This window comes from Equus asinus, chromosome 11, assembly GCF_041296235.1.
Source record: "Equus asinus isolate D_3611 breed Donkey chromosome 11, EquAss-T2T_v2, whole genome shotgun sequence".
Classification (NCBI taxonomy): domain Eukaryota; kingdom Metazoa; phylum Chordata; class Mammalia; order Perissodactyla; family Equidae; genus Equus; species Equus asinus.
Window position 1 is genome coordinate 47644923 of NC_091800.1, and position 23599 is coordinate 47668521.

Genomic DNA, 23599 nt, shown 5'->3' on the forward strand with positions numbered 1-23599 from the left:
AAAGTCTTTAGATAATTTGTTATGTTTTATAAGGATGGCATTGTAAACATTTCATAATCATCAAAATAATTTCATATGTGCCAAATAACCAACAAAATTTCGTATTTCTCTCTGCTATAAATATAAACCATTTATAAAATGGTAATAGACTGATATACAGCTATGTATAGAGATATAAATGTAAATATATCATTAAGCTTGATGCTGGATTTTGAAGTAGATACATAAATCTGAAAAATACATCATTATGTTTAGTTTAAACTAATTCACTAACATCAGGAATACAAAAGGATGCCAACTTCTTGGCTCACAGCCAAGGGAAACAAAAGTATAAAACATAATTTTAACCATTTGTATTTTATGTAGTAGTTAACCTTAACAAATAAACATTATTATCTTTAAAACCTTAGAAAAAAAATAAGAGCTTTCTGGAAGTTGGAAAATCAGATAAGCAAAATAGAAAAACCAATGCAATTTCTTTATGAAAATAAAAATCACTAAGATTGTATAAAGAACAGAAGAACCTATTTAAAATAAAAATAGCACTTCTATAAGTACATTTTCTAAAAATAAAATTAGCAAGATAGGTGCCTGTTCTAGATAAAGAAATTTAAAACTCTAATGAAAGATGTCAATTCTAATGAATGGAAAGAATCATACTTTTTTTTTTTTGAGGAAGATTAGCCCTGAACTAACATCTGCCACCAATCCTCCTCTTTTTGCTGAGGAAGCCTGGCCCTGAGCTAACATCTGTGCCCATCTTCCTCCACTTTATATTTGGGACACCTACCACAGCATGGCTTGCCAAGCAGTGCCATGTCCACAGCCAGGGTCTGAACCGGTGAACCCTGGGCCGCCGAAGCAGAACGTACGCACTTAACCACTACACCACCGGGCTTTCCCCGAGAATCATACCAATTTTGAATGAGATGATTTATTGCAGAAATGATTATCTTACATAATCATAGTTAATATAATAACATTTGTATAAGGTATTCATAAAATTATACTTGTGTGTCTCTGGAAATTCAAATGTAAAATATTAGGAAATACATTTTGAAAGGCCAGACAATCTCTAATACAAACAAGTCCTGAGGGAAAAATGGCCTACCAGATGCTAAAAAATATGATATAACTATAGAGATTTTTAAAAAATTGCTTTATGATGAAGTAAAATAACTATGTTAATGCATCTGAAAAGAAAGCCAGAAATAAGCCTGATACATATGAGTATTTATAAGCTAATAAAAGTGGCTGTTGAAATCAATGCAAAATATTTTATTATTAAAAAATAGTGCTAAGATAACTAGTTATCCTCTGGAGAAAAATAAATAAATAAACTCGGATTTTGCCTTACTCTCTATGCCAGAATGCATTTTAGATGAACCAATGACTAAAGCACAACACACACGGCCACAGAACTCGCTAAGTGATTCTTTTCTGGTTAACAGAAACAGAGGGACTTTAAGTAAACTGCCCCCACTCACACTCTACCAAAACCTCAAATGTTCTGGAAGATGAAAAAGTAGGTTATTAATTTTTACTTCTAGGTGGGTTTAAGAGCAAAAGGCCATGAGGGACAGCCACAAGACCCATAAGTTATAAAGTAAATATTAATATATATGTGTATATATGATCACCAACCATCTAAATATAAAATATAGTTACATCAAAAATACACAAAGAAACAAACAAAAAACAAAAGACTGAGAACATTAACAACAAAAACTTTTTTTTTTTTTTTGGTGAGGAAGATTGGCCCTGAGCTAACATCTGTTGCCATTCTTCCTCTTTTTGCTTGAGGAAGATTGTCACTAAGTTAGATCTGTGCCAATCTTCCTCTATTTTATATGTGGGGTACCACCACAGCATGGCTTGATGAGCAGTGTGTAGGTCTCCACCTGGGATCCGAACCTGCGAACCTTGGGCCTTTGAAGCAGAGTGTGCAAACATACCCACTATGCCACCGAACGGGCCCCAACAACAAAAGCTTTTCATAAATATAACAAAGGGTGAATTTCCTTGATATATAAAAAGATTTTATAAATCAAAAAGTAAACTAGAAACATTAAAACAAATATGCTAATGGCATTAGCAGGCAATTAATGGGAAAGCAATATGAATAGCATGTAAACGTTGGAAAATTTACTTAAGCCTTCCTAATAATTAAATAATCTTATTAGGTATTCCAACAAATTTAGGAAATGTGTAATTTTGATCTTGACATCAAAACCAGCTTCTTGACATTATATCAGTGCAACTTTTTTGGGAGATGTGGAGTGTGTGTGTGTGTGTGTGTGTGTATGTAGCAAAATACATAGGAAATTTAGGAAATAGGAGGAGTTGAATTTTGATTTGTAACTTCCTATTTTAAATATTTTACCATAAAAATGTCTTAGTTCTATAATTGAAATACCAATTCATTATTTTAAAAGCAGCTTTTGGTGTTGCTAATGATGTCATAGGAAAGAGACTTTCAAAAGGTAAGCCAAAGCTTATCGTTATTATTTTTATCATTAATACTCAGCAACCATTTTACAGCAAAGATCTCATATATTAAAATAAATTTACAGCAAAAGAACACACATAGTAAAGCATTATTACAAGTATATTTTATTTTTTCATTTTCTTAATAAATGTTCACTGAACGTAAACTTACACCACTTGACATTTTCAAATCAAATATTTATTTTCATAACTATTTGCCAAAAATGAACCAAGCCCTCGCTATTTATATTATTATTAAAATGCTTTATGCCCCAATAAACACTTTCCATATACGATTTATTAGAATTTTTCGAGCTTTTGTTGAAAATGTGGACACTGGGCAATGAAAGCAAAGTGGGGTCTAGTCTAGCATTCCTGACTGTATGGCAGAAATACAGGTCACTGAGACGCCTTTTCACAAGTGTGCTGAAAGAAAACGCAGTCTCATTGATCTTCACCTAAACTATAAACTCTTGGAAAACACATTTTTGCCTTTTTCATAAACAAGTACCCACCCTTACTAGAATTAGATATATTAATTGCAGGCTCTCTATCTACTGACATTTACTCATGTCAAAGTGAAGGCTTACATTAGTACCACATTAGGTGAAAGTGTAGTGATTTCTACTTATTTCTAAGTATTTTACTTCTCATTCGCTCTGATGTCCACCACAGAAGTAATTTTAGGTAGCCCGGAGGAGTCTCCTTTTCTTTGCTAGGGACGAGCCACACATTGGAGGATTAGGATCTGGTAAGTATGAAACATTTGCACAAACACTCACAGACTTACTCCCCTGTGGGTCTGCAACAGGAGACTTAATTTAGAGATAGAATGTCATTTATTATCGTTACTGTACATTCACAGGGTGACTGGTAAAAAGAATGTACTGAGTACTCAAGAATTTATAATTATGGTAGGCATTTTATCATAACTCACTAATTTATTATTCAATTTATATTAATTGAAAGACCTACCGGATGTACACTGATGTGGCTCAAATCCTTTTGCTACCAAGAGGCTAAATAAAGTTATTATTAGAATATATATATATTTTTTTTGGTGAGGAAGATTGGCCCTGAGCTAACATCTGTGCCCATCTTTCTCTATTTTGTATGTGGGATGTCACTACAGCATGGCTTAATGAGTGGTGTATAGGTCCGTGCCTGCAATCCAAACCTGCAAACCCTGGGCTGCTGAAGCGGAGCACAGGAACCTAACCGCTCGCTATGCCACTGGGCCAGCCCCTAGAATAAATTTTGAAGGATTTGACTTATAATTTTAACTCTGATCCATCCTTAGAAGAGTCACCAGAAATGGTTGCTGCCAAGATAGTCACTAGGCTTTGTGTCTTTCTAGTGAAGATGAGGCTATGAAAGGAAACTTCACTGGCAAGTGAATCACTTTTCACCTGAGAGACCCTTCTTTCACTCTTTAATAAAAAAACATGGCTTCCAGGAGCTGACCTGCCTTTGTCTGAAGACTGGGCATGATATAAACAACCAGAATTTAACTTAACACATGAGCATCTTTTGAGATTCTAAAGATTGTTAAGGAAGCAGATATCTTGACTTGACTTAGTTCTTCCCCTGAGAACTTGGGGAAGTATCGTTCTCCCTTAAAATATCTCTTAGCAGCCCAGTAAGTAGACACGTATTCCAGAAGAAAATTCTTTGTGTCTGAAAAAAAAATACTGGGCTTAGGCTGACATGATGTTATTCATGGTTTTGAGTTGTTTCTATAGCTTGGTGCAAACTGATGACCTTGCACTGGTAATCTCCAATGATACACTTCAAGTTCAAAGAAAACGTACTGAAGTGGAACCAAAGTGACTGAATGGAGTTACTGAGGCAGACATCAAGTAGGGCAGCACTCAAAAGGGCAAAGATGGAAGAATAAGCTTTCTTTTATTATATTGCTTTTCTTCAGAAAAGGTCATACAGTATTTTAAAGTTATTTCCTTCACCTAATTGCAAATGCTCAGGTTTCTCTGACACACAATTGTAAGTGAATCATTTTTTTAAAGCCATATGATGATAACTATTGAGTTAAATGCTTTAAAAATTATCCAGTTGTAGAATTGCAGTAAGAAAAGCTGTTCTGTAAAAGTTCTTGATAATGCTGCGTGTCCAGTTCAAGCCAAGGTAGTGAAAATAAGGTCAAGATGGTTAATTCCACCTATCTATTTCACTTTCCCTTTTTGCCTTTTAACAATACTGATAGTGATGCAAAGACTGATGAGACAAATTTAAGGTAAAACAATCTAACCAAGTCCTTTGAACAGAAAAAGAAAAATATCAGAGGTTTACCCCTAAAGTTAGATAATGTTTAAATTTTAAATATAATCCAAAGCACACATTAAATATTAGAATACCATAATATATTCTCTATAAGAAAATGATTCAATAAAAAATCTCTAGGAAATTGTTTTTAATTTATAGTTAAGAATTAATGCTCTCCTCTCCTTTATGTTTTTTCATCAATATTTTTCTTAGCTATATTAAGAAAATTTGCTTTGAGTTCACATGAAAGTTGTTGGGCTGTCTGATCATACACCTGGATGTTAATGAAAATCAATAATTGACCTGTGGCTGAAATGAGGCCATCAACAAGGAGGCAATGCAAATATATAGGAAGAAAGGATGGTTTTAATTCTCCTTCTCCTGTCACTCGGTCAATCACCATCTAAGGGAAGGGTGGCTGCCATGCCATCAGCATGCTTGGTATAGCTTTAACTAGGCTGCATTTAGGGTTCACAGCTAGCATGCATGAGATGATAAACAACAACGTAATATTACAATTTTCTTATTATTGTCTCTCTTTTACCTCCAATGAATATCAATTTTAAAGATTTTCTTCTTTTAACTCTTTGCTTATTCTTTCTTTGGAACTAAATAGTCTTATAAATGCTTTACTCCGAGCCAGGGGCCCTCTGCTTGCCCACTGCCATACTGCATGTAGGAAAGTGCATTGTGGCCACTTTGTGTCAAGACAGCAGTGCCTCTCCAACCAAATCTCCATTCCCCTTCAGCCAAAGCAGAGGAGGGCTGCTTTTTCAGAGGCTTATGCCTACAAGCAGGACCTTGCAGCTGCTGTAGCCTCACATACTAACATTCTAGTCCTACTTTTCTATATCAAGCAGCATAATTTTACAACATTCCTCAAATACAGGCAGTCCTTGCTTTGGGTGGTTCTGATATGCATGAATTTCAGTTACCTTGGTTTAGTTAAATAACACCAGTCCCCCAACAAATTTCAGTTACCGCAAAACACTAACTGTGAGTAACTGCACAAAGTACAAACTTTGCTACTAGCTCTTCAGTCCACAAGTCGCTACTTAAATGACAGACGTAAGTCATGATCAGTGACCAATCACGTCACTTCATTCAAAGTCTCCAGGTGAATGGTCATTGCAGAACTCTTATGGAGTTCATACACAGGCTATTGGGCTGCCTTTTTGTCTCCTAATGATAAACCCACTGTCATTTTACCAAAAAAAGAATAATTGAAGAGGAAATTGGTCAACAAAGATGTAAGTAGAACATAAAAAGGAAAAGTGATAATGCTGGAAGTGAAATGATAATAGAGTCACAGACTTCTATACTTGGTTGGTTGAGGGTGGCCTCTGGAGCTTTAACCCCCATCCTTATCTTGCATTATTGGGCTTTCTGTGCAGGGGCCATGCAGTCTGAGCTTGTTTTCAATATCTCAAAGAATGCTCTTAGGCAGATGAGCAGGGGGACCAGCAGGTGGCTTGTAGTGTGCCAAAAACGTGCACAGAAACTGCTCACTGCATTGGCCAATAAGTTAGAGTTGGGTCAAAGGAATGTGACACCACACGTTTTTTAGAAATGTGCTATAGAGGGTTATTTTCTTCTATAATGGGTTGGAAAACTTTTTCTATGAAGGTCCAGATAGTGAAAAATGTAGTCTTTGTGGGTCTCCTTATGGGTCTCTTTGTTGCAACCATATGGTCATTATAGAGTAAAGGCAGCTATAAACAATAGGTAAACAAATGAGTGAATCTCAATAAAACTTTATGGACATTGAAATTTGAATTTCACAAAATGTAAATATTCACTGAATACATCATGACATACTATTCTTTCTTTGATTTTTCTCGACCGTTATAATAGAAAAACTAAAGCTGTACAAAACAGATGGTGGACTAGATTTGGCCTGTGGGCCATAGTTTGCCAACCCTTGGTCTTAAAATATCAATAAAATATAAATATTCAGAGAAAATGGCACTTAGCAAATGTTTATCGATCACTATAAATCAAAGAACCTTCATTTTAGAAAGAAACTGAATTTCCAGAGAGCAATTTGTATATCAGATTTAACTTATTTGGGTGACCTTCCCCAGCCAACCTTCACAAAATAGCAACACTCCCCTCATTCTGTGCTCCCCATGCCCCTTTCTTTATATGTCTCTATAACTAGTCATCACATCAGCTGTACTAACTTGTATGTTTGTTTATAGACTCCTGAGTATAATTTAAGCTACAAGAGGCCAGGGACATTTACTGTTAGTTTACCAGCACTAAGAGCAGTGACTGGAAATTAGTAGGTACTCAACAAACATTTGTAGCAGAATTAGATAGTCCAAGAAGAGCGAGTTTGTAATCGAGAAACCCAAGAAATACTGTGGAACCAGCCCCAGAAGGGATACAATTATAATCCAATAATACTTTCCAATTATTGGGGCAGAGATTTTTAAAAAGTCTATTTTTTCCTAATTTGGGAGAAAACGCAATATTAGCAGAATTTTCAGAAACTCATATTCTCTTCAGCATGTGAGCACCTATAAAAAAATTTTAATCTAATAGAACTGTAATTAGTAAGACTGCCAAATATATCAAACAGTTATTTATTCCTACCCATGCTTCAAAGGTAGACATGGGCAATGCTCACCTGTAGAGATTCCTATAAAGAAGTCCCTTAAAAGTAAATTATCATTATGTACAACAAAAACACCTCTAACTAGAACCTTCTGATTATAGACCAAGTAAATATTAAGAACAGTATAAACCATTCATTTATATAACTGCTATAAAATACACTTAATTTAATTATTCTTATAATAAAGAATAATAGCTGTTTAAAATCCTTATCTGAAAAAGATTAAATTAATGTTTACATTGAAATTTTGACGTATATAAAATTAGAAAACAATGGCTAATATAAAGGGTTAGAAATACATACATGCAAATCACATGGGCAAAAGCATAACTGTATGTTTTTGTAAGTAAACTCATGTGGTTCATATACTTCCTGTCAAAAGGAACTTTGTCTACTAGTCAAAAGCTTACTACTGAGACCTTTCTTCTTAGCTGGGTTTGTTCCGTGAACCACAAAAGCCTCTATCCCAACGACTAGAGGCTTAAATGTGAACAAAAATTGCCAGCAGAGAATAATATATAACATTTCAAAATCTTACGTCCACCATCATTTACTGAATCAGCATTCAGTTAAGGTTTACATATGTTCTTGTCTTGATATTTCTCACAACGTCTCAAGAAGATATGTAATATTGTTCTCATTATGTATACGAAGAGTACTTACATTTGGAATACTTAATTATCTTGCTAAAGATTACAAGGCTCACACAGCTCTAATTGTTTCAATTTTACTAAAATGAGTAAATGTCGTGCACCAAGAAGTATTGGGGGTTGTTGGTAAGGATTTAGGCCTAAAGTATGTAATTTAGCCAAAAGTCCTGAAATAATTAAAATTGTTTTCTTAAAAATCACTTATGTTTCTACTAAATGCACATCCATGTGGACTTAGATAAATATACACATACATACATAGCTATATTTTCAGAAGTTTAAATCTAGTATGGAAATTTATTTTTGGCTTGGTATTTTGTTGTTGATACAAAATGGAATACTTAGTTTTCTTTTGTATAATTTGCTTTTAGATAAAATAAAAAGTAGGTAATTAATTGTATGACTATACTCCCCATATAACACAGATCCTGGGACTTTCTGAAGTATCAGCATTTTCACTCCTCCCAGGTCTTGCTTACCAGGAAAACTGAGGTGGGCATCAATATGGAAATGATTCTCTCCCCCTCTCTCAGTAAGTATGGTTGGATTCCTTGAATAATATGTATAGTTACTATGACTCCAGTGTAATAGACTAAATTAAATATATTTATCCCTTTTGGTGTTTATTCATGCACTTTGCTCTCATTGTTGTCATCTCTTGGTGGGTATATCATTATGTGTATAGATCATTATCTACAAGTGTACATTTGTATTTCTGAACCACATTCATGCTGCATGCTCTTAAAAGAATTCTTTAAAATTCAAGCATCAAGACCACCGGAGTGTGAAACAGAACTAACAAAAAATTCTTCAAAAGCTTTGACATTAAATAAAAATACGTCCTAAAGTTCTGGTATATCAAAGAATATTTCATACGCATAAAAAATGCCAAAATCTAGGTTGTTAGCCAACATGTGAAATGTTATTACTAGTAGAACAAAAACTGTGAAAAAGCAAAAGCAAGTAGGTTTAGTAATAACTAGCCATAGTGAAAACAGCTTTTTAGTGATTTATTTCGTCATACATTTGTACAGTTTTCAGGAAGTAAGGAAATATTTTCTGTCATGTTTTCCACATATACTTTTTTGCAAGTTCTGTGTCTTATAACATCAGCTTATATATCTCTTAAACATAAATATGCAGTGGCCACAAAAAATACCTATATATGACTGTTCACAGTCGCTTTATTCAGAATAGCTTAAATGGGAACCATCCCAGTTGTTTGTTAACAGGAAAATGGACAAACAGATGACTATGTAAGCAATTAAAAAGAATGAACTATTGACATACACAACAACGTGGATGAATCACCAAAATATTATGCTGATTAACAGAAACCTTAGATAAAAGAGTACAAAATCTGTGATTAAATTCCTATGAAATTCAAGAATAGGCCAAATTAATCTAAATTGAGAAAAGTTTAGAGGAGTGATTGTCTTTGGAGATGTGGAAACTGGGGATTGACTAGGAAGGAATATGAGAGAACTTTCTGCAGTAATGGTAATGTTCTCTATCTTGTTAGGGTTTTGAGGTATATAGGTGTATGTATTTGTCAAAACTCACTAAAAACTACATGTAAGATTTGTGCATTTCACTGTAGGTTAATTTTGCCTAAAGGCTCTAAAAAGATGTTGAAATCTAGTTAATAATATGCATGTTGATGTATTTAGGATGAAATTATTTATGTCTACAACTTTGAAATGTATTAAAAAAATTTGATGGGGGCCAGTCCCTTGACTGAGTGGTTAAGTTCATGCTCTGCTTTGGCAACCCAGGGTTCGCTGGTTCAGATCCTGGGCACAGACCTATACACCGTGGTCATCAAGCCATGCTGTAGTGGCATCCCACATAGAAGAGCTATAAAGACTTACAACTAGAACGTACAACTATGTATTGGGGCTTTGAGAAGAAAAAAAATTGAAGGATGAGTAGAGGGATGGTAGATAATTAGGTGATAAAGCAAATGTAGCATGATATTAACTATAAAATCTAGCTGAATATATAGATGTTTACTATATGATTCTTTTAACTCTTTACGTGTTTAAGAATTTTATAATATTTTGGGATAATAAAAAATGTTAAAAACATGTTTTCAATAGAACTGAATTGATGTAATGAAAGTTGTAAGCACAGAATGCTAAGCTATAGAAGAAGCAGATGTAAGGCTAACTGAGGAGCCAAGGGTGAGAGAATATTACAGTAGGGTTAGACCAGCAGAGAAAGGGGGATAAAATGAGAAAGACACTGAAGCATATGACAATGTATGCATAAGGATAGTACTGCAACTAGTGTGGAGCTTGGAATCTGAGGAAGCGAGTGGTGAAAGCTGATAAAGATTAGAGGTCTCTTACCAAGACATTTTTGATGGAGACAAAATAGGAAAAATCTGCTGGTTAAATTTGGAATGCTAGATGGTGAAGGATAGACATTACACTGGTGAAAAATCGTGGGCTCTACCTGGGGGATGAGGCACTAATGAAGGTTTTTAATTTTATTTTACTATTTTATTTATATTTTTGTGTTTTAATGATCTGCTAAAAGTTGTGATAAATTGATTTGCATTAGTGAGCTGGATGAATGGGATTAGAGAGAGACTGGATGTAGGGAGATCGTTATCTGGCTAATTTATGAGCTGTAAGAAAAAATACATCTATTTGAGAAACACATGCATTATCCCAGGCCTGCAGGCGTAGGTGATAAAACTTCAACTAAGGCAGTGGAAATGCTGATGTAAATCAGATGGTCCTTGATAACGGATTAACTGTGGAGGGCAGAGCAATTCTGACGACTGAAGTTGAAAGCCAAGTTAGACGGAAATATTGCTGATAGGGTATATTCCAGACAGTATATTAAGAGTTTTTCATAGTAGGAAATGATCTTGTGTTGAATCATAGAACTTTTATTTAATAATTATACCATGTATTTCAGCCTAGATATACTTACTCACCGAAAAATAGGATTTTTATATTTCATATCTGAAAGTTGCTTTTCTTTGTTCTTTGAGGAAATAATACACACATGAAAGTTAAATGAAAAAAGTGAGTGTTTTGGAATATTTGTAATAAGATTTTTAACTTCAAAAGTACATATTGAATGTGATCTCTATAAATTTTTATTCACATACATAAGTTTTCTGGAGATTTAAGCATACGCATTTCTTGGCATTTAAAAATACTAATTTAACAGTTCTTTATACCTATCCTAAGAATAAAAATTTTAAACACAGGCTGAATTTTAATGCAATGTCTGTTATGTTACATTTTGAAGATATGTTATTAAAAGGTAAAGCTCATGAGAAATTGATCAAATAGAGAATTTTAAATTGGGGGAAATAGTTAAAATATTTATAATTCTACATGCAAAAATTAATTTACAAAACATGAAGCAGAAATAAATATAATAGAGCATATTTAATTTTTTCAATTATCTACTTTCTTATGTTCCCAACCTGTTCTTTAAAATCATCAAATAAGGTTTATTTACCTGGCCAGGTATTTTTTGTTCATCCATTACACTAGAGAACTAGTTCTAAACTTCTGTAAAATATTAAAGAAAAATCAGATATTAAGAATTAAGAGTATGTCAGGCTGTTATGGTGGCATTTAAAAAAGTCACTCTCAGCACATCTCATCACAAATAGGTTAACTATGGGCAATAGCATAGAAGAAATAACACAAATTTTGGAATTACACAGAACCCTAGATTTAAACTCTACCTTAATTTCTACTAAATGGTAGAAATTAAGAATGTTTTTTAACCTCTATCAGAATCAAAATGATCAAGAATATACTCTCAGCATGAGCTGGTTGTACAAAGTAAATGAAATTTTGTACGTGATGGTGTTTGGAAGTAGGTATTTAAAATATATGTCACTGATGAAATAATTTTATCATTCCCAAATGATCAGGTACTAAGGACAAATATCCTAGGTTCATAATATATTTTCTGCTTGAAATGTCCTAATTGGAAAATTATTTAGGTAACGCTAATCTTCTATTTATAATATGCCTTTCAAATCTTCACAAGATTATAAATAAAGGAGAATTTTATATTAATATAAAATTTACATCGATAAATAGTATATTATACTTCAAAGCTAATCCTTCATATCTAGATAAAGAGAACTAGTTCTATAGTAGATATATAGTTATGTATATCTACTATATATAAAATAGACATATAGATTCTATATCTATATCTATATAAGATTTGTTCATTTTGGGCACCCACTAAGATCACTTAAATAAGTTGTAATTTAGATATAGCAAATATTTGCTGCAAGCCTGCTATAAGTAACAAGTGTTTCCGAAATTATAACTGTAAAGTTCTTCTTTCCAAGTTGCTTATAATTTAGAAAAGGGAATTAACCTATTTCATTAGAACAAATATACTTGTGAATTTATACTTGTAGTTCTGAATATTTGCTAATGATCTTTCAGATCCAAGACATCTATAAATTTCTATTTAAGCTCAGCTATGAATTTGAATTACATTTACTATCAGAAGAACGTGTGGGAATTCCATCAAATTGTTGGTGAGTCATCATCTACATTGTAATCAGAGCTATTCTAATTTATTACGCAACATAATCTAATACTCTGAAATAGCATCATTAACTCCATTTTAGAGTGGAATTTATATCTGAATATAGTATACCAAATTAGTGAATACTCAAAAATTATTTAACCATGGAAATGTCGGTGGTCTCTTTATAAACGCTATGTGAAAATTGGGAACAAACCAGGTTATCAATAGTTTAATTCTAAACAAAATACCTCCTCTCCAAAAAGTGTAGAACATAAAACTAAAACAAGTAATCTGTGGAGAAAATTCAGAATGGAAAAGGAAATGGACACTTCTGCTTGTTAGAGCAGAAGACATGCTGAAGTGCCCTCTAATTATACCAGTACATCTGGGCAAATTGCAACAATAACACTTTTTTTCTTTTTTTGGATTGCTGGACTTAAACGAAAATAAGGAAGAAGTTCAAGAGCACAACCAAATAGCTGAAGAAAAGTGAGGGGAAACCTGAGAGAGCTAACTGAGTACAAAAGCCAGCATTTCCTTGGGGCAGATGTCTACACCTATGATAGGATCTGAAACGTCTGCCTTGGGTCTAACATAAAGTGGGAGAAAGATCCAGAGACTTTGCATTAAGCCTGGAGCATTGAAGAGGACTGACAAACCTGCAGGTCAGTGGTGGCCCTAGTTCCTGGTTGAAGCCAACGCATATTCACTGGAGGGAAGCATGAAAGAATTTTAATCTAAAATGGAACTGGGGGATATGAAAGAAGAATCTGATGCATGTGTCCTCAGGAAAATAAAGTTTAAGAAACTAGAGACTGATTTCTTGTAAATGCCTGCTTTGGAGATGACAGAAACTTATCTCCTGACCAATGAAAATCCGCCAAGGATCTCTCCCCATCCTGAGCCAATTAACTTACTTCTTGGACTCTGGTTGGACTCCCCATCTTTTCACTCCTTGCTCATAAATACAGCCCACCCCAAACTCTCAACGGATTTGCCTGTAGCTTGCTACAGATTGTGTTTCTGAATTGCAATTCCTTTGCTATTCCAGCACAAACAATTTCTGGTAATTACAGCTTGCCTCAGTTTACCTCTGTATTTAGGTTGATTTATGAATCCTGAATTTAGGCCCCCCAAATCCCCACAGAGTAAATGAAATTTACTATGATTTCAAAATAATGTCACCCAACACAGAAGGAATGAAACTAACACAAATGAGGCTTGTCAAAAACAACAAGCAACAGACTTAGACCATCAAGCTTTTAGATGTTAGAATTATTAGCTACAGGATATAAAATAAGTATGTGAAATAATTAAAGAAATAATAGATAAAAAAATACTCAAGTAAGATGAGAACATCAACAATTATCATATAAATCTCAAAAAAATTCAAAGAGAAGTTTTAGAAACAGCCAATGTTGAAATTACAGATTCACGGGGCCTCTGCTTTTAACTATGATGGATTAGCTTGCATCAGACAAACTATCTCCACAAGAGTAACTATAAAGCGACAGTTTTAAAACACAAAAATTAGCTGTTTAAAGACATTAGAGACTAAAAAAGACAGCTAGCACTTAAGAGGACAAAGTCCCAGATAGAAGGGATGTGAAGTGAAATGAGCCTAACATTCTTTGCCATTTTCCCCTTGAGAAATGGCTGATTGACAAGCAGCGCGGCTGAGAGACCTGAAGTACTTTCTGGCTAGGCCTTCTTGGCAGACACATGGGACGAGGAAGACAGACACAAAGCTGCAGTTCAGAGCCACCAAGGTAGACAGGGCTTTAAACTCAGCAAAGAGCACAGCAGGACAACATTGCTTATCCTCTCTGGGCATTTCCTGATTTCTAGGACATACACAACAAGAGGCAGAAATGCAGGCAGAAGATGGCAACTTAGATGCTAAAAATTAGTAGAGTTAGTTCTTCTGAGATGAAAATAAAATGGCATTTGGGGCCCACCAAGGATGAACGGTCCTGACATAAATATTGAAGGCAAACGCGGAATAGGGCAGCCCTCACAAATACTCCATCTGAGTATCGAATCATCCAATCCTTGCTTGGAAGCAGGTGTTTTGCTCTTAAGTGTCTGTCTAAAAGAAAGTAAACTGTCGCTGAGAGAACTGAATGTTATTCATAGCCTCTATCTGTTTTCATATACAGTATTCATCATCCTTTCAGGAATTGCCACGTATGGTGTGCTACCTACTAGATATTTATAGCAAGCTTGTAAAATATTAGAATTATTCTCTTTAAAATAAAGAAAATGAGAGGAGTACTCCATAAGCTGTTTCTATTGAACTTTATACTATATGGTGTAGGCAATTTAGCTCAAGCAACTAAAATAAAATATGTAATAACTGGAAAAGAAGGAAGTAATATGTCATGCTTCTTCATTTTATACATGATTATGCATATAAAAAATTCAAAATACAAAAAAGTTCAATCTCTCTAGTGAGGAGGGAAATATAAATGTAATGACAAGAGAAATCTAAATGCAGTGACTTGGGGGTTCATTATACAGTTCTTTCAACTTTCGTTATGATAGAAAATTTCATAGTAAAAATTTTTTTAACACAGAAAATTTGTTGACAAGGCACTGAAACTGGCACTATTGTATTTCTTTTTTACTTATAATTTCTTATAAACTTTCTATAAAGAAATAGGCTCATATGTCACAAAAGCTTTAACTTCCTACCCAGTAATTTATCATCTAGTAATCTGTGCAAGGAAATGCTCAAAGGTTGGGAAAAACTCTTAATGTGTGCAGATGCTAATGATGGCATGATTACAGAAAAAGAATTAGATACCACCAAACGTTTAATAGTAGGTCTAAGCTCAAACAAACTGTGGCATTTCCATGTGAATAAGAATTAGTCAATTACTTGAATGATGTATTTAAAAAATTAATGAAATGTAAATTCACACATGTAAATGAATAAAAGCAACAAAAATAACAATTTTAAGTAAGCTAAGAAATCTAAATACACCTATATTTGGATACCTGTCTAGATCATCACAGAGACAGATAAAGATAAATGTAAATAGTTATATTTCTATATAAATGCAGATATATAGTTATGGCTGTATACAAACACATACACACGCATACTTCGAAATTTGGGGAAAGGAATACACTATCTCTTAATAATGGTAACAATGATTGTATTTAAGTTATAAGCTCATAGTTTTTCTTTTCTTACCTATGCTATTGTACATTTACCAGATTTTCAACACGTTTGTAATTAGTATGAAATAGTTATCTTCGAAAAAACACTATTTCTATGAGTATGAAACCAAACTATTTCTATTTCCACGGAATTGCCTAGTCAACATCATGATATAAATCTAACAGAGATATTTTGCTCCAAATATTTTCCATTAACCACTAGCATCAAATTTTATTTCCTAGTTTATAGGAATCACACGTTACATATAAGTCAATGCAAGAACTTGAGAGTAAGAAATTAGTGTTTTACCTCTAAGCCAACCTTCTAGAGGATTTATGATGATTCCTATGTGATTTGTAATAAAATTCTTACCAAAACAACAGCAAATTTATTGATACAATTTACCACATTGATTTAAATCTGCATATGATTTCAATTGACACCATTTAAAAAAGTTGTTCTCCTTATAAAAACAGATTTTGTTATTTATTGCCTTTTAAAAAACTATATTTAATTTTATATGTCCCCTCATTTCTCATTCATAATAGAAAAAATATGAATAAATATATGAATGTTTTTAATTGGCCTTAAATTATGCTATAAATTATCGCATTCTTGAAGATTTATTTTTCAGTAATTTCCTGTTATAGCAGTGAATTAAATCATACTTTCTAAAACACACTACAAACTTCCATTTATAGCTTGATTCTTTTTTCTCCTTTGATTCCCCTTTCTTGAATGTTGTTTGCATTGGCAGAAAAGGCATTTACCTTATACATCATAATATTCATATAAATGCCATTTATATAAATTGCAATTTATATGAATATCTTATTGTCTTATCCCCTTTCCTGAGTCACATCACTATTATTTCGTAGAACTCCTATCATCTCATGCCTCCAAAGTTCCTAGCCCGCTTGGCCTTAAGTCATAATGTGATTAGGAAGGTCAGCCTGAGTTCCTGCTGAGTCCTTTGGTAGTCTGTTTGGTAACAAACATGTTGGAATGGCTTTTATTAGTTTAACCTCTTTACACACTCCATCTCATGTAATCATTACATCTTTTACAGAAACAGAATATAACGCTGAGAAAGAGTAAAATGAACTAGAGATTTCAAGTGACAGTACTGAATTGGAGCAGTCACCTCTCTGATTTCAAAGCTGACTGTCTCCACTAGGAACATCATCTGCCTGCTAAGACCCCTGGAGTTTCAATCAGAATCGATCCTGTTAAGCTTTTCTCTGAAGTCTTCTGTGTCTTTGCTCCACTCCCACACTTTCATTCCCTGCTGGCTATATTCCAGTGATACACGATTTCTCTCCATATTTTGAACATCTCACATTCCTTCAGCTGTAAACCTTCACATTTGAGGGCCCTGCAGTCTAGAACTTACCACCACAATCACCTTCCTACTCCAACAACTTGATAAATTACTATCTAATAATTCTTTAGATTTTGGCTAGAACAACAACAACAACAACAAGAAACAATGTCTCTGTACTGCTTTACTCTTCTAGACTATACCAGGTTTGTTCCCCAAGCATTGTACTCACTGTACTGCCATTCCCTCCTTGTAACATTCATTCTGTGTGTAACTATTTTGTTTACGATGTGTTTTCCCAGATTACCTTGGTAGCTCTTTGAAGTAGGGTCATAATTCATAATGTTCACCATGATGTACAAGTTCTTAACACAGAGCCTGACACAAAATAGATGTGCAAAAAATGCTTGTCGTGATTGAATGCATATATATGTGGATACAAGACGAACACCAGAGGGGAGAATGGTGCTCTTAATTTTCATAATATCTACAGAAAATCTTCAAGGGTCAAACCTGTAGTTTATTGATCCTATGAGATATCATCTGAATCCTAGTAATTATGAAGCTGAAGAGGAATTCAATGAAATGTTTACATAGCCCTTTTTAAGGCACGAAATAAATATGTAAATAATTCCAAAAAAACTCACTAAGCACTGTATATTGTATTGTATTATTTTTTAAATTAGTTACTCAAAATAAATTTCCATTTTTTGCTATATTTTTCCTTTTTTTACATTTTTATTCTTTCTTCATTACCTTTCAAGAAAAGGAAACATAATTTTATGATAAAATCTTAAGGCTTATTTAGAGATAACACAAGGTAATAAGGTATAGAAAATACTCTCTAAGCAGTAAAAGCATAATGCAAATACAAGGGATTACCTTGAAAATATCCTAGCTGCTCTTTAAATCCCTTGAAACATGGGCGTCTATAAGTTTCTGCTTCACCAGGAAACTAGGTTCTCTGAGGTTTGGTATTAAGTGTTAGACTTTTATCTTAAGTTAATTGGATATATTTAATGTCCAATTCCTATAGAGCTAAGGACACAGCAAGAATTCCTAAAGTTTCCTTCAAATAATTTTTTTCTGTTTTATTACTGATTTAATAAGGAATATTTTTTTATTGAAGTAAAATTGGTATATAACATTATATAAGTTTCAGGTGTGCAACATTATAATTCAACATCTGTATACACTACAAAGTCATCACCACCAAAAGTCTAGTTACCATCCATCAACACACAATTGACCCTCTTCACCCATTTTGCCAACCACTTAACCCCCTTCCCCTCTGGTAACCACTATTCTCTGTTCTATCTATGAGTCTGGTTTTTTGTTGTTGTTCTTCTTCATTTTTTTGTTTTTTTCACATTCCACATATGAAATCATACAGTATTTGTCTTCTCCGTCTGACTTAATTCACTTAGCATAATACCCTCAAAGTCTGTCTATATTGTTGCAAATGGCAAGATTTCATTCTTTTTTGTGGCTGGATAGTATTACGCTGTATATATGTATACCACGTCTTCTTTATCCATTCATCTTGGCTATTGTACATAATGCTGTAATGAACATAAGGTTGCATATATCTTTTCAAATTAGTGTTTTTGTATTCTTCTGATAAATATCCAGAAGTAGAATAGCTGGATCATATGATAGTTCTATTCTTAATTTTTTGAGGAATCTCCATATTGTTTTCCATAGTGGCTAAACCAGTTTACATTCCCACCAACAGCATATGAGAGTTCCCTTTTCTCCACATCCTCTCCAACACTTGTTATTTCTTGTCTTTTTGGTAACAGCCATTTTAACAGGTGTGATATCTCATTGTAGTTTTGATTTGTATTTCCCTAATAATGAAGTATGTTGACCATCTTTTCACATGCCTGTGGGCCTTCTTTGGAAAAAATGTCAATGTAGATCCTCTGCCCATTTTTTAATTGGGTTGTTTGTTTTTCGTTGTTGAGTAGGAATATCTTTTCAAACTCCCTGTCTTATCATACTCTTTTAAGCCTCTACTTCCTGGAGAAGTGTAAAAATAACTAAATCATGGTATTACCCAATTCGAAAATGAAAGAGATTCAGAATCTCTAAGAAAGCTCAATTTTTAAAGAATTTCTTCAATCTCATAAGACTGTTGTGTAAGATTAGAGGAATTTAAATGCTGGCAAATGCTGGCAATTTAACTCAATAGACTCCATATTCTCATATTATTTTGGGGATAGCAATTTAAAGTCATCAGATTTAAAATTTCAAATTAGTCATATCCTTTGGTTCTTTAATAGTATAGAGATTTTTGTATTAATTTTAATTTTTTGTTTATTGTCCAATTCTAGTCAAAGGCTGACCAGATTCAATTAATCTCCTTCTCCGCCTACTCCTCCTCCTCCTCTTTTCCCTCCTCCTCCCCTTCCTCCTCCTCCCCTCCATCCTTCTTCTTTTAAAGAAAAAATGTTGTCATGTACAGATTTACAAACGGAATTGATCTTGTATGGGCATTCTTTTTGTAGAATAGTGTTCTTTAAAAACAAATGCCACTCACTGACCTTAAAATTTGATAAACACGTATAAAACTACTGTCCATTTATGAAATCTGAGACTTGGATGAATTCATTTATTGAAAGTCATTGGAAATCAGGGTATTTACTTTTATGAGCAAAATCAACCTACTCCAATGTTACAATAAAGTTGAGTGCTTCTGCTACAAAAGATGAGCCTTTGTATCTTGTGTTGCATGTTATTTGGTATTTATTACTTTCATAAGGACAACATAAATAGAGGTTAATAGATTTGTTTTCTTAGCTTGAAAAAAATTCTTTGGCATTTTAGTATAATTTCTGACTATGTTTTGTTCAGATTTTTATCTGAAAGATGTCTTCTGTTTCACCACTTTAAAAAAGAGGTTTTTAAACCACTATCTCTTTTTTTAAAATAAAAAACTTCTGACATTTTCTCTTATGTAATAACATATATTAAAGAAGGAGTGAGGAATGGAGGGAGACAGACAGGGAGAGAAGGAGGGAGGGAGGGAGAGAGATTAATGCCATTTCCCTAGTTCTTAAAGCAAAAAGCTATTTACTCTTTTAGCTGATATGCTTTCTTTTTATGTTAATACTCTACTGCTTATTTAATGTGATAATTACTAGAAATCAACATCGTAGTAAACAGCACTTAAACTTTTCACAAAATTAAACTGGCAAAAACTAATAGCCACGAGATATCTTCTTGACAGACAAAAAATGGGAATCTGTGTCGTTCTCTGTTGATTACATAAATTGATTCCCTGGGAATCTGTGTCGTTCTCCGTTGATTACATAAATTGATTCCCTTTTGCTGCTGTCTTGGGTCTCACTTCGCAGTGGTTGAAGTACATTTTGTTGCTTCCTTCTGATTCTTTAATAAAAATTTCCTTTAGTAGAAGTTGAATATGTGACCACACTCTCTTGTTGCCAACTGTATTTTTCACATGTATATTAAATATACTATGGATAATTATATCACTTATTAAACACAAACATATGATAGTTATATTACTTGTCTTTTGTACTTGTGCAAGACACTTAAGGCCCACATAAGAAAGGCTGAAGAGAACAAATATTTATGGAAATTTTTTTTCCACTAGCTATAGAAAAAGTAAGAAGAAAATCTTCAAATGTGTATGTGCAATTTTTAGACAAATCGTGCACTTCCTTTAGAAGCGCAAAATTGATAAACAATTAAATTTGTAAATAACTGCCACAGTTATTACACTCATTTACAACTGTCTACTTAATTGTCTGACTTCTGTGGGAGATTCTAAACTCCTCAAAAGCAGGAGCTCTCTTGTTCATAAGATTACTTTCAGCAAGCATGTGCCTGGCACACTGAATTTCCTTAGAATTGAAATATATTTCCCAATATATCCAGCAAGTTATTTGGACTGTATTTTCTCATTCTTCCTTTTCATATGAGATCTTGTACATAATGCTCAAGAGACAAAGGATTTTAGGATGAACAAGAAGCAGAATCAGCAATTACAAACTGAAGAGATGTTCTTTCAATTACTCCCTTAGTATTAAATCTTAATAGATGTAAAGTTAATATGAGGTTTGTTTGTGTTATACAGATTACAATATTAAAATCGTGTCATGATGTGATACTGGGTGCCTATTATATACAGATCTAGAATTATATACCTTTGTTGTTATCCATTCCTCCTACAGCATACAGAGTTCCAACTGTAGATTTTCGAGGTTTAGTTCTTGGACTTTGCATTAAAGTTCTTCTTTCTGGCAATAGGTGATATTTCATTGCTTCCAGAATCAGCTTTTGACATTCCAGATCGTTCTTAAATAACGCATGATTTTCTAGGTCAGCCAATATCTGTGAATAATACACAATTACTGTTAATAACGCTTTTTAAAGGAATGAGCAAATGACATCAGTAGTTAAAATTAGAGGCTTAATGGGTCAAGCTTGGTAGCACAGCCGTTAAGTTTGCACATTCTGCTTCGGCAGCCTGGGGTTTGCGGGTTCAGATCCCGGGCACAGACCTGCGGACTGCTTATCAAGCCATGGTGTAACAGGTGTCAGACATATAAAAATAGATGAAGATGGGCAGGGATGTTAGCTCAGGGCCAATCTTCCTCAGCAAAAAAAAAAAAAAAAAAAAAGAGGAGGATTGGCAGCAGATGTTAGCTCAGAGCTAATCTTCCTCAAAAAAAAAAAAATTAGAGGCTTGATGCTTATGCTGTTACCACTATATTGAGAGTGATGCAGAATGTAATAAGAATTAAACACATTGACAAATGAATATGAGTAAAATTCATGGCTTCCAAGAGAAAAAGAATGGATATTACTTTTGATTCAATATTATTTATTATCATTTTACTACACAGATTATAAAAGAACTTTTAGAGAGAATTTTTTTCCATTACCTTTTTTCTATGAAAGCTGTCTATAAATCAAATAAAGTTGCCTATGTTGACCATAAACATGTCTGGAGAAGGAAATTAAAAATAACTTTCAACAAATTGGGTCATAACAAGCTTATCATAAATATTCATACATTTACTTTAAAATATTCCAGGTATAGTTTAAACCCTTTTCAAATTAAAAAAGAAATTCAATAAAAATGGAAACAATTATCCTCATCACATCTCTTTAAGTACGCAAGCAATTGAAGAGCTGTATATCAGGCAAAGTAATAGTTTCCAGCAGTAAAACTAAGAAATTTTATACCAAATATCCAGCACCCGGGGGAACAATAGAATGAGACCCGCAGTGTTAGGCGACGTTATGTCTCTCTTTGATACACCAGGTTTTCATCCGCACAAATTCTTCTGCGTACATTTCTTTGAACACATTCAAAGTATCTTTTACTTTCCTCTTTTTCTGTTGCTATTTAGATTCTCTTTTTCCTTGATTCTTTCAGTGTCACCTTCTCTTTCATAACGAATCAGTTTCATTTCGAGTGACTGTTAAATCTGTCACATAGATTTAGAAAATTAGTAAGTAGGAAATTTAACGTTGACTCACCGACTCTTCTTCTACACTGATGAGAAGCTGTACCACGTCTGTACACAAATATTTATTGAGTGAATAAGTTAATATATGATGGCAGCATATAATTAAATGGTTAAAGTTAGTTATAATTTTAACTTTAATTAAGTAAATTTATTTAGCCAATGTAATACATAAACTTCTATTGGAGGTGACAGGAAGAACCTAAAAACAGAAGATACCGTATATGAGATGTGAGAAAGACAACAGGATAGCTCCGAGGCTGAATAAGAAGGGTAATGTATTAGAGTTACTAGATGCTTTGGAATATAGAAGAGAAGGTGTTTAAGTAAGTTCTTGGCTTTGTTTCCCTTCTTGTACACTAAAACCTTAATTGCCTTCCTACCTACTTTCATTCTGAACACTAAATACGAAAAAAAAAAAAAAAGGGAACAAAAATCGTATGGAATAAGATAAGAGATCTCCAATGGCATTTTTAAGGGACTACTTTTTCACTCTTTTAGTAAAATTTTTATTTTTAAACACCAAAGAGAATACGTATTTCTAACAAGATCTCAGTGATCTTTATAAGCTGAGGAAAAAGGACACTTTAATATGACTTTCGGTCATCTGTGTGTCAAAATATGCTTTTCCTGCATCTAAGCCTTTTCCTTTCCTTAAAAGAAAAGATAATTAGCCTTTACGGTGGTAAATTGATATATGGCTGAAGTTGGCCTCCATCAATTCTTTTTTCTCTCCTTCTCTCCCTTTTTTTCACCTTTTGGGGGAAACTTTGGGATTAGTTGATCATAAAAAACTCTTCTTTCATTACGAGCACACTCTTCGAATATTTTATCCAGATAAACAGTTCCAGAAAAAAGGGAGAAAAATTTTCAAAAGATATGTGCTTCTTTTCTATATTCTTCTCTGGAAAACCGTGACTCATAATCAAAGAGTTTAACTGGGAGTGTAGATAATGGCTTAGATTTGAGATAAACAGATTCGTCAGTTAGATGTAAATATCTTTAAATTTTCACAACACAGAGGATCATTTCTATTAAAAAGGG

General features: G+C 33.5%; 1 protein-coding gene across 2 annotated transcripts in view; it reads right to left on the reverse strand.

The window, feature by feature from the left end:
* The window catches only part of KLHL1 (kelch like family member 1), a 334991-nt gene that overhangs the window by 70905 nt on the left and 240487 nt on the right, over positions 1–23599 (reverse strand). For both annotated transcript variants that reach the window (XM_014860009.3, XM_070480883.1), the window contains exon 6: positions 21227–21413. In XM_014860009.3, the coding sequence (XP_014715495.2) occupies positions 21227–21413 (187 nt within the window). The remainder of the gene's footprint in view (positions 1–21226; positions 21414–23599) is intronic.